Source organism: Glycine max, chromosome 18 (genome assembly GCF_000004515.6).
Source record: "Glycine max cultivar Williams 82 chromosome 18, Glycine_max_v4.0, whole genome shotgun sequence".
Classification (NCBI taxonomy): Eukaryota; Viridiplantae; Streptophyta; class Magnoliopsida; order Fabales; family Fabaceae; genus Glycine; species Glycine max.
In genome coordinates, this window is record NC_038254.2 from 52,628,338 (window position 1) to 52,640,981 (window position 12,644).

General features: G+C 31.8%; 2 protein-coding genes across 2 annotated transcripts; both read left to right on the forward strand.

Moving 5' to 3' along the window:
- The first annotated feature begins 2,258 nt into the window (after positions 1–2,258).
- LOC102666559 (Yae1_N domain-containing protein) lies at positions 2,259–4,355 on the forward strand. Its single transcript, NM_001289237.2, has 2 exons — positions 2,259–2,428; positions 3,683–4,355. Exon 2 carries the CDS (start codon positions 3,706–3,708, stop codon positions 4,120–4,122), a length of 417 nt encoding a protein of 138 aa, NP_001276166.1. The 5' UTR covers positions 2,259–2,428; positions 3,683–3,705; the 3' UTR covers positions 4,123–4,355.
- LOC100527413 (uncharacterized) lies at positions 2,297–10,109 on the forward strand. The gene is made up of 7 exons (NM_001248788.2): positions 2,297–2,428; positions 7,083–7,232; positions 7,395–7,450; positions 8,356–8,479; positions 8,579–8,685; positions 9,550–9,619; positions 9,729–10,109. The coding sequence occupies exons 2-7, from the start codon at positions 7,151–7,153 to the stop codon at positions 9,830–9,832; spliced, it is 543 nt and encodes a 180-aa protein (NP_001235717.2). The 5' UTR covers positions 2,297–2,428; positions 7,083–7,150; the 3' UTR covers positions 9,833–10,109.
- The last annotated feature ends 2,535 nt before the right edge of the window (positions 10,110–12,644 follow it).

The following is a 12,644-nucleotide window of genomic DNA, read 5'->3' on the forward strand; positions in this document are numbered from 1 at the left end:
TGTCGTCTCTGAAAGATAAAAAATTATTTTTTAGTCTCTAAATGTGCAAAAATAATGACAGATTAATCCTTTCGTTAAACCATCACCGTTAACGTTCAATTTTGTGCCTATGTAGTACATATGTTGGAAACTTTGTATTGAGTCACATTAAGACTAATTTGTTAGGAAAATATAATATATTTTTACTCTTAAGTAAAATATCAAAGTTACATGTTTTCACCGTCCTTGTTAGAGTGAGAGAAAGTTTGTGTTTTTCTTCTTTCCACCATTGTTAGAGTGAGAGAGACGACTCACGTGACCTCCATAACCATCTTGCATGAATTGCTAGAGATTCAATAAGTCCAACATTGATTCATTTCGACATGTCAATTGGATAAATGTGTCCATAGTGACTAGGGTGGATATCTCATATATGAAAACTAGTAGTTCATCCCATCAATCCTCCAGGGTCTAAATAACTCAATTTTCTCCCATGAACTATTTGGGTCAATGGATTAGTTTGATCTAAATCGTGATAAAGCTTTTTTGTTGTGTCATTTGAAGACAAAGACCAACCTGTTCGTCTACACCACATCGTTAACACGTGACACATTTGGTGCCACTAAAATACAAGTCGTTGACAAATAAGTCCTTTAACAATAATACTTAATGTCAATGTTGTCCCTGAATAATACCTCTATCTGTCAATATAGTCCAAGAAATTAATTCGACCGAAACCCATAGTATGGAACCAGTTACAATATTCATCAACTAACAACTTACATTATAATTTTATTCACTTACAACATCCCTAAACTAGCCACAACAAGTAACAAACCACTACCAACATATATAACAGAGAGTATTTTATAATCTTTAGCTCTTTGTGCAACCCATCAAACTTCACTCTCGTCTATTCTATCCACCTCTCTTCAATAGGATTCACCCAATAAAAAAATCACAACTTCCAACATGATGCACATCAACATGACAAACTCAATCAGTGCATAAATCTTTCATGACAAAAAATAGAGCTACAACAAGCAAGGGTTATGACATAAATGGAACCAACCTTTGGCAATGGGTAGTGTAGAACATCCTCCCTTTTTTTTTTTGTTTTTGAGGTTCGAATAACAACCTTCCTCCCATAGTTACATTCCACATAACACCCATTGCAACCGCTATTGTTGGAAGACTCAAAATCACCATGATGGCCACAATTGTGCACTTTCATTTTGCTTCCACTAAACCCAAATGCTAACTCTCAACCCATTTGATATCAACCCAAAATTTTTTATACAAGCCACTCATCAAAAGAAGAAAACAAAATAGTTGTATGGGAAAAGATGTGTGCAGATTGATTCGTTAGGGAAAGGAAGAATAAACTTATATAAAGGAAGAGAGGAAAGAAATAGTCGTTGCCATTCAACAATCACAAACCTTGGTTATAGTAAAGAAAAAAAGTAAATATTTTAAACTGACAAAATAGTCCATCGAGAACTTAGTGGCAAATTAATCCATCTGATTCATCAACTAACGTGGTTAACATTTGTATACACGAATTACCACGTAATTAGTCCAAATGACACATGTGTGCTCACGTTGAGGTTAACACTCGTGAGTTAATAGAAAGACTAATTTATCGTCCATTTTACACATTTAGGGACTAAAAAATAATTTTAGATCTTTTAAGGACAAGATTGTTAACGCTTGACACCTTCAAGGATAAAATTAGGTATTTACCAAAAAAAAAAAAACTAATACCTATAGATTCTCCACGAGCACTGCTATATCCTCCAAATAGTAGAGGCTGAAAGATTGGCCGAGCCATGTAAAATTGGCACCTACCAGTCCTTTTAAAGTTGAGATGGAGAGAGAAGTCAAAGGACAATAAAATGGGATCAATATGAAATAATCATGATTTTAAAAAGTTACACTCAAGTATTTTTTTTGGTTAAATTAATTTTTTATTTAAGTTTAATTTCATCATTTAATTTTATTTAATTTTAATTTAATTCTTTAATTTTTAAAATTGATTTAATTTGATTCTCTAGTTGTTTTATTCAATTTGATATTCCACTTTTATTATTGATTTATTTTTTTTTGAAAAATATGCATTTTGTGACAAGTTTTTGAAAGATCAAATTAGATAGAAATATCAAACTAAACTAATTTAAAAAATTAGACAATTAAATTAAAAAAAAAGACCAAGTTGAATTAAAAAATAAATTAGAGGATTAAAACAATTAATTTAAATATTTTTTTAAAAGTTGACAGATGACTACATTTTAATGGTTCGAAGGATGTCTCGGCAGGTGAGCTTGGGAGGAAATAATATCATTTCCGTTCTCAAAATCATAACAGTACTTCGCGTGCCCTAGCTCACTCCGTCGCTCCTCACCCTTCCGGCAGTGCTTGGTCGTGGCCGTCACGGTTCAAACTTCAAAAGGTGCGTTTCCGTTTCGTGAACCTGTCTTGCTCTTGATTGTTCTGAACAAATGGAAGTAAAAGACTGTTTTTTTTTCTTCTCTATTTCGTGATCTCGACTCTGTATCTCTCATCTATCAGTTAAATCAGCGTATGTGATTGATTTTAGATAGGCAGGCACATTATGCTTTTATGTGATATTCAGATGTGTTTGCAAGTTAGACCCGCAATTCAGGAGTTAGAACCGTGGTGGGGTTGTGTGAATGTGTATTATTTTAGGTCATAGTTACTAGAATTTTGTTTGAAAGAAATGTGTCAAATTAGTCAATACCCTCTATTTGTTTGATTAAGTGCCTGATTGTATTATACCTTTCAATAGAGCGATCTGTCTTTTGATTATGTAAACCCACTTGCTACCAATTGGGATCACAGCCGCAGGTTTTTCTATGATCACCCATGTTCCATTAGCTTCTAAGGCTTGCAACTCAGCATTCATGGTATGAATCCAATGCTGATGTTTGATGGCTTGGGTATAGGTAGAAGGTTTTGTATCAAGGGAGATAGAGAGGGAGTAGGCTTTGTGTTGCGGTGAAAAGGAATCATGCGAGAGGTGGGAACTGATAGGATAGGAACATTTGGATCACTAGTGGGATTTGCATGAACCTCTGTAGAAGAACCACCATGGTTATGTTGCGAGGCATTGATAAGTGTGTTTGTGCAGCACTGCTCCAAGATGGAGCTCTGCTACCATCAAATAATTTTGAAGGAAGTGAAAAGTATATTGAGCGACTAAAAATGATGCATCAAAGACGGCTATGTATATCTGCCCGCTAGCTAACAGAAATCTTACATACTGTTTCTATCATAACAGATTTCTAACTAAAGTAATAAATTTCTATCATAACAGAATGCACTGTCTACATTAACATTCCACCGGTGGATGTATGTGTATATATATATATATGTATGTATATTTGTAACAGAAGTTTTGCTCTATATTCTCTATGTGTGTTGTTTAATTTCTTATGAATTTCTTGATTATTGCATTTGGGCTTGGATTTGTGAACAATTACAATGTAGACTTCTTCCAATATTTCCTGGTACTGTTGACATTATGTTTTCGCCTGTTTTCTTATCATTGCTGACCCATGTTGTTTCTTTGTATAACATTTATTGATTAAGTTAGTGGCTCCTGCATTTTGGCTTATCACTTGGTTGAAATTGGTTATGGTCTTGTTATGCTATCTTTAGTTTGAACTCAACGCCAGTTTTGTAGCATTTGTTGTGTTGGAGTAGGCTATGGATGACTTGTTTGATTCTTCGCTGAACTTGGAGGACACCCATTACAAGGAAGGCTATGACGAAGGCTACAGCCATGGCCTTGTCACTGGCAAGGAAGAAGCTAGGCAGGTTGGCCTCAAGGTTGGCTTTGAGGTTGGCGAGGAGCTTGGTTTCTATAGGGGTTGTGTCGAAATCTGGACTTCTGCGATCCGGCTCGACCCAACCTGTTTCTCTCCACGGGCTAAAACATTTATTTGCCAGATGGAGGAGTTGATCCAGAAATACCCTCTCATGGATCCAGAAAATGCACAAGTGCAAGAGATCATGGATAGCCTCAGGCTCAAGTTCAAGATGGCTTGTTCTTCCTTGCATGTCAAACTTGAGTATAATGGGTATCCCAAATCTTCTACGGAGGTCAATGATATTCAATTCTGAGCTAGTTATGATATTTTCAGTCTTTAGGGATATCCATGTGTAGGGAACCTCTGAGTTGGGTTAGTTGATGAACAAATTACGCGTTATCATTTTACAAACATTTGTGCAAGTCAATGTATCGAATAATTATTTTATATTAAAAATGATGATATATACATTGTTTATGAACGTAATCTTGGTAAATTGTGTAGAGAATATTTAATATTTATACAAGAATCACTGCTTTCTTTTGTTATTTTTGTGCATAGTTGTTAGAATTGTGTGGTTTGTAACTATGAAGCACGGACACTCTAGTCTCTTGCCGTGTCCGGTGTCCGACACGCGTCCGTGTCAGTGTTCGACACCGACACGACACCCGTACTATATTCTATATTTTGGACATTACAGGTGTCCACGTGTCCATGTCCGTGTCGGTGTCAATGCTTCATAGGCTTGTAATTGATTCAACACTATTTAGTAAGGCCAAGGTTCATATTAGATGAGTTTCATGTTGCTACAGGAGCAAGTATTATTTATGCTTAAAATGCTCTTAACTTTCCATTAAGATAAAAAGTAATGAGAATTTTGATCGGAAAACACTATATGAGACAGTAAAAAGACAGTAAAATATTCCTCGTAAGTGTTAAGGATGATTTTTTTATTGTTGATCTATCCAAGGCACTAGCTATGTGAGGCAAGTGGGTGTTAGACTACAACTATTTTACATTGTACCATTAATAAAATTATAAATAAATCTGTGAAGTTTTAGGTTTCCCAATATGAATTGTTGAATCATGTGATTTATATCAATGGTATGGAAGTGCACCGGTTTATGCACCCGATTCAAAGTCATTTCCTATTTATCACGCAATATGAATCCTTTGCTTATTAAGACACATCAAATTGATTGTGAATTGTGTGACACTGACAATTATGCAGAAAAATAACAAAAAGCAATGATTATTTTATCAACATTCTCTACACAACATATCTAGAATAAATAAGCAATCATACATCATCATTTTTAGTATTAAATAGTTATTTAGTACATTGGTTTGTGCTAATGTTTATAAAAGTTTCTGTGTAATCTGTTTAACTATCCTAACTTAATATTATTCTGCACACAAGTTTTTCTAGAAGAAAGATTGAAAAAGTCCCAAGTGGTTCAAAACTAAATATGATATCATGCAAGATTTTGGATAACCATTATGCACAATCTTGACATGCAGCAAAAAACAAATTATTTTGACTTGGAGTGATCTCTTGCAATTGCAGATTTTAAGGATCCATGAGAGGTTTTTTTATATCAATTCCTGCATCTGGGAAATACTTGTTTTGGCTCACGGATAGTTGCTGGTCAGGTTGAATAGATGTCTAGATGTTGACATATTGTAGAAATTGAGCTCCTTGCCTACCTTGATTTGAAGTCATCCTTAAGGCCAACCTTCTAGTCTCTTCCTTACTGGTGATCAGGTTGATCGAAGAATTGAACATGTCATCCACATCCAATTTACAACTTGCTCCAACACAACTTATGCTGCAAAACTAACAAGAGTTGTGAACAATTTAAAACTAAGGCAGCATAGCAATAAGACCAAAACCTTTATCATTTCATAGATAAGCCATAGAGCATTAGGATTGTTGTCTACAAGGTTTTCCTCTAAATCAAACATGATTTATCATACCATAACAAGAAAGCAAAACTTTGATTGCTATCATGTGCTGCAGAGATTGAGAGAACAACCTGTTATGTCTAATTCTGATATATCACGATAGACGGTAGTCAATATAGTGTTGGAAGTTGATTCCTGAAGAGTGTTTTATGTGAGCATCACAATATTTGATGTTTGAATTTTGCTTAAAATAATTGTTGGCTTTAAGCCTTTAACCTATGATTTTTCTATGATAGTGTTTTAAATCCTGGATAGCGACTGGCCCCAAAACTACTACAGCAGGATAGTGGGATAGGCACTTTTCTGAATTTTTTATATGCATATAAACATTAATTTCTGAAAATAAAAATTACGCAAAATTCATGACATTCATAATTAACAATAAAAAGTCACAAGTGTCTTAAACAAAACATACAAGTAAATACCAACAAAAAGTTAAATACAAGTTTCCTAGATAGGAATCATCAATCATCATCTTCTAAATCCATGTCTGCTTTATCATTCTCACTACATACATTTGTAGATTTCATTTTTGGAAATTGAAATTCTAAAATAGCCCCTCCAGAAAGCCGTAATGTCTCTGTTTAGAGGGCTTTTGCAGAATCAACACATTGCCACTATCTTGTTCGCTATGGCCGCTATTCAAACATAAGAGTGTAGTTATGACCAGCTACATTGCCCCTGAAGCAGTCAGTGGCCACTAAGCTCCTATGGCGCACTATTTAAAGTTATATCATTTTCTTTTCTAAGGAGAGAAAAATGTCTAACTCCTAACAGAACAACACAGCTATAAATCCTAATTAAGAGGGTAGAGATTAGCAAATTCTAAGATGGTCACTTTTTTCTTGACACATGGTTTTCCTAGTAAATTGATTATTGTTGTTATTTCTTTGTCTCATTTTTGTACTCAAAAGCTGTTATCTTTATGTTCCCATTGTATTTTGTAAACTCCTTAAATGGGTTAGAGATAAATAACACTAGCCAGTTGCCATCTATTTAAATATATGTAATCTCAATCAACTTCTTTAAGAACTTGGGAATGAGGAGAGAAATTGATAGAAACAAACAATGAAGTCGAACAATTTTATTCAAGCATTGAGAATAGGAGAGCCATCTCTCCTTTGAGTGTTTCTTCATTCACAAAGAGCAAATGCTCAAATTACAAATGGTAGCAGATAGTAATGAATTCTCCTTCCTTCAGTTCTCCTATTTATTTATGTCACTAACTCCCTCCCTCTGACTAACTAATGTTCTACCTTTCGCCACTACCCCTTCCCCACATTTCTAACAACTCTAATTTTCTTGCAGTTATAATTGGTTCAGCTTGATCAGGAAGGAGGGTCATCTGCAGTTCAAAAGGTGTGAAAGCAAAGAAGATGCAGCATAGAAAATTGACTTCTGGAAGGCCTTCTGGAACTGATGGCTCTGATTACTCCTACCGTATGGTAGTTGATTCAAGTTAGCTTCAATCTTCTACCTTAATCTCTCTTTATTTTATTTTATTAATTAATGATATACATATTTTTAATACAGTTGCACTTAGTTGATTCTATAGCTTACCTTTTAGCTATATCTTCTCAATATTCTTATTGGTCTTTGTTTTGATATTATATCATTTAGGGTATCAACTGGTTGCAAAGGGGAAGAAATACCTGTCTCTGCACTTTATCACTGAGGTATCATGGATTTTATTTATTTTTCCTTTTATTATTATTGGATTTCTATGTCTACTGTTTGCAAAGAAGAAATGCCTGTCTCTAGTATAAACAGGTCAAATATTTTGAGAATTAGACAGTTTATGCCAGTTCTAGGCAGCAAAGAGTTTAATCTCTTGTAGTTTCTCTAAAATGGTTGAATCTTAATACCTGATAAAAATCATCTGCTTGTTCTGTGGGTACCGAATGAATTGGTATTCTCTACTCTCTAGGGCCTGTGTGATCTATAATGTCAAAAATGTTTTGGGAGAACCTGAAGTTATCAGGAGTTTAGGACCACTGATGTTATTTAGACAAGGAAAAGGGAGAGAATTAGAGAAATATAAATAATTGGAGGCCTGGGTAAACATGATGTATAGACATTTTTACCTAGAAAGCATTCTAACTGAAATTTCTGGATAGTAAAGGTCTCTACTAATTAATTATGTCCTTTCCTATAAAAAGAAAACATGAAAAAAAATGTTGGCCTTGTTTTGGTTCTAGAGGTACAACTCTACAGAACATGTTTATTTTCCTACACTGGACTAGCCTTGACTTATTTGTCTAAGCAAGATCGAACCCATTGGATTAATTTGAATTATTGAGGGTCGTTACTTATATTAATGAAGAACAGTTATTAGTTATGAAGTGTAGTCAACTATTTTGGGTTGCTCTCAAACTACAGTTCATTATGAGTGTTTTTATAATAAGAGTTAAGGATTCATCTCATGAAGTTTTAGTGGATGCAAACCAGGAGGAGCCTTGTAGTGTAATATCATTTCTTTAGCTAATGATTTGTGATTATAAATGCTGAATCTGTAACTGTTGACATCTTTGTTTTGTCTAATATATGTTAAATTGTTAAAATTTGAAATTGTTCCCCGCAGGCTGTGTTGCTGTTAATAGGAGCAACACTTGCATATTTACCAGGAATAGAAGCAGATGCTCCAAATACAGTTGCCTATTCATCTGTTATTGTTAGTGTTGTTTCACTAATAATTGGGAATATAGGTTGCTAAATGCCTAAACCCAGAGTTCTTTACTTTCCTTTGTATTATATTGAGCTTTTATTTGAACCTTTTATTAACCTATCTCTCAATTTTGTGACAGGTCGAAGACGAAGCCGGTCCGGTTTGTTGAGATTTTATGCTGTTGTATCATCTATAGTGATGCTACTCTTGATTGCTTCTCTTGCCACGCAGCATTTGCTTCTGAAGGTAAATATGTCAGTGTTTGACAGGAGATTTTATAAGAAAAACTTCATTAACTATCAAGATAGAAACACGACAGCCAAGAAATAAACATCTGATGTGAAACTAAATTCTAGGTGATTTTTGAAGTCAGGAACTAATGTCAATAATATAATTTTTATCCTTGTTTTTTGGTACATAATTCTTATTCTTATTTAATATTAGTCATTAGTCATCTTGATCATTTCATGGGGATTCACACCAGTTGTGCTCAAACAGTACTTCGAATGTTGGTGTTTTATTAACTTGTGGGGATTTGGTTTTAGTTTCCCTTCTAACAGAAATGTACTTGGTAGCTATGTTTTTAAATTTGGACTATTGAGGGTCTACACCAAGAGTTCTCATGTGCTTTGGTGTCTAGTTTGGATTTATTTGTAACGTATTTATTTTTTCTTCCTTTTACGAGCCTATTCCTCAGTCAAGGTTCTGTTTTTTGTGTAAGCCTCTTTCTCCACCCGAGACAAAACAAGTGTTTGAACTTTGAACCTTGTATAGGAAAAATCCGAGTTTAATTGTTTATTGTTTGCCCTTTTGTATTATTTCTTTTTCTTCTCTGCTTGGGCCAATGATCCCACCAAAGGCATATGACGTAAATGATATTGAACAATAAACTTGCAATTATATTAGAGTACATCAGTACAATAAATGTATTGCTCTATCTTATGGGCTCTACAAGTTATGAAATTATGGTTCCATCAGGTTTAATTGTCTTCGTTTGTAGTACTGTTACATATATGCATAACAGCATAAGTGCATTGTTTCATAAGTATATGGTTGGAAGTTGAGTGTCTTCTTTCTAAATACTCATTATTGCTTGGAACTCTTCTGTAGGCTATCCAGGATTCTAAACTTTGGAGAACAGGGAAGTATGATGTCAATGATTTATCGCATTTTCAAATTGGCAAGTTTTTCTTTTCAAATTCTAAATTTGTTGTTCTTGGTGCAAATTGGTGTCTTAATTTGATTATTTGTAGAATTGTAGTAGTAAGTGAGCTTCACCTCTTTTGCAGGTTTGCTGTTATACATGGTAACCTTATCCGTGCTTAAGCTTTGTACCGTCAAAGCAGTTGCTTTCCTTCTCTTTAACATGGTGCCCCCCAAGAAAACCTCTTAGCTCCTCATCGGTTTTTTGGTCCAAATCCAAATTTATTTTCTCATTCATCTATTTACAACAGATTGATCTATATCCATGACTATCTTCTATGAAGGAGATATTTTGAGGGAAACTCAGATTTTACCTACAAAACATTTTGAAGACATTTGTTAATTATAGGTTTTTGTTGTTGTTTTGTTATTGTTTTTGTGTTTCTTTTGAGTTCTAGTCTAGGGAGGATCTATTGAACCGTCACCATATAAACAAAACGTAGTGTTGAGGAGATAATATTTCACCCTATTCCGGTAGTGTTCCCTACTTATTTTGTTAGTTCTTTTTACAAAACAAATATTTTCTGATGAGAAATGAGAAAATTCAATTGCCCGCTGAAATTTTAAAATATTTAGGTTTGTATTATTTTAATTAATTAATTAATTATTATTATTTTTTTTGGGGGGGGGGGGGGGTGAAAAATAAATTGAAGATTAAAATGAATTACTTGCTATTTAGCGATTTTTACTAAAATATTATTTTTTAAAATTTTATATACTTTTTTTCATCTTTTAAATTAAGGGTAAATAACCACTTTTGTTTCTCAACGTGTAATTCGCTGAAAAATAGACTTTTGAAAGATGAAAATATAAAATTTAGTCCTTGAAAGTGTAAAAAGTGCAATCCTGTCGTTAACTTTTGTTTGTCACTGTTAATAAAGTAGTCTATGTGGCACAGAAGAATAAATTTGTCACTGAAATGATCATCAACGTGGATTGTCAGCATATGGACATATTTGTCATATTATTTTTTTGATTTTTCGTCTTTCGACTCTGTTGACAAATGTGTCCCTGAAAGATGAAAATATTAAATTTAGTCCCTGAAAGTATAAAATGTATGACAAATATATTTGGACGTTAATAATAGATTGTAATATTATTATTATTATTATTATTATTATTATTATTATTATTATTATGTGTTTCTAATTTACTGTTATTCGTTTAATACTTATGCAATATATTTTTGAACTATCTTTTAATATATATATTATTATTATTATTTATGATTTTTTCATTAAACCTTAATCTTTATTGTTAAAAAATTTTTATCTTATATTTTATAATTTTATCAAGTTTTTACTAAATTTCTTACTTTTAATCTTTAAAATTATTCTATATCTCAATTCCAACTTAAGTACTCTAATATTTAGATTGAAATTAATATATCAAGTATTTCGAGTAGAAAAAATGCAATGAGTAGCATGACCAAATTTATTTATTTATTTTTAAAAAATAATATAATCAACTATTTTTTTTTAAAAAAAGTCTCAGAAAATTTAAACTAGATAAAACAAAAGTGAAATTATAAATCTTTTTTTTAATCAATAAAATGTATATATATATATCTCAAATATGAAAGAATCTTGTGAATAAATCTTATATATTTCCATTCGAGACCGTAGTTATTATACACATAATATGAATGAAATGAAAAATAGTTACTAACAAATAAAGAGCTCAAATAAATTTAAATAAAAAAAATAAAATAATGCTCTAACTAATACAGAGATTAACTTAAAAAAAACTAGTACAAAAGTTTATTACGTGCAGAATTGTAGAATTGTATCTCTCGCTGATTTAGAGGCCGGAACGACCTTGCATCCCATTTGACATATGATGGAAGAACACATAATAAAGATTAATAATTAATTGAAGAAACAACAAATTTCAAGAAAGAAAAGACTTTTATTTTTTTAAATGATAACTCAATTGATTTAATTTTGTGAGACTTTTTTTTTAAATTCCACTTTAGTTTTATCTAGTTTAAATTTTGAGACTTTTTTTTTTTAAAAAAAAATAGTTGATTAAATTTTTTTTCTAAAATAAATAAATTTGGTCTCAAAGCCGATTGTGTTTTTTTTTTACTCAAAACTCTCGACATATTATTTTCAATCTAAATATAAGGTTACTTAAGTTGAAATTGAGATATGAAATAATTTTAAAGATTAAAAATGAAAAATTTAGTAGAAATTTGATAAAATTATAAGATATAAGATAAAGTTTTTTTTAACTATAAAGATTAATTTTTGAGAAGGAAATAAAAATAATAAATATATATATATTAAAAGACAATTTAAAAAATATATTGCATAAGTAGTAAACAAATATGAGCATTAAATTATAAACACATAATAATAATAATAATAATAATAATAATAATTAGTCACAATCTATTATTAGCAATCAGATATATTTGTTGTACTTTTATATTTTTGAGGACTAAATTTTGCATTGTCATCTTTCTGCATTTGTCAGCGGAGTGAAAAGATGAAAAATCAAAAAAATATTATGACAAATATGTCCATATGCTGACAATTCACGTTGACCATCATTTCAGTGACAAATTTGTCCTTCTGACTTTATTAACGGTGACGGACGAAAATTAACGGCAGAATATATTTGTCGCACTTTTTATATTTTCAAGGATTAAATTTTGTATTTTCATCTTTCAAGGACACATTTGTCAGCGAATTACACATTGAGGGACAAAAGTGACTATTTACCCTTAAATTAAATTACGTTAAAAAATTACTAATAACAATTTATGAAACTTATTAATATGTTAAACCTTCTACAATAAAAATTATCAAATTTTCATCAATTTTAAACCAAACATATCTTTAAAAAGTCGTCTAAAAAAGAAAATGATATGCACTATATAAATTTCATACACATAATATTATAAAATAGGTGAAACTAAAGTGATATATATATATATATATATATAATACATAACACTAAAATAATATAAGTGTTGATATAAGTATTGCGATTTGGTT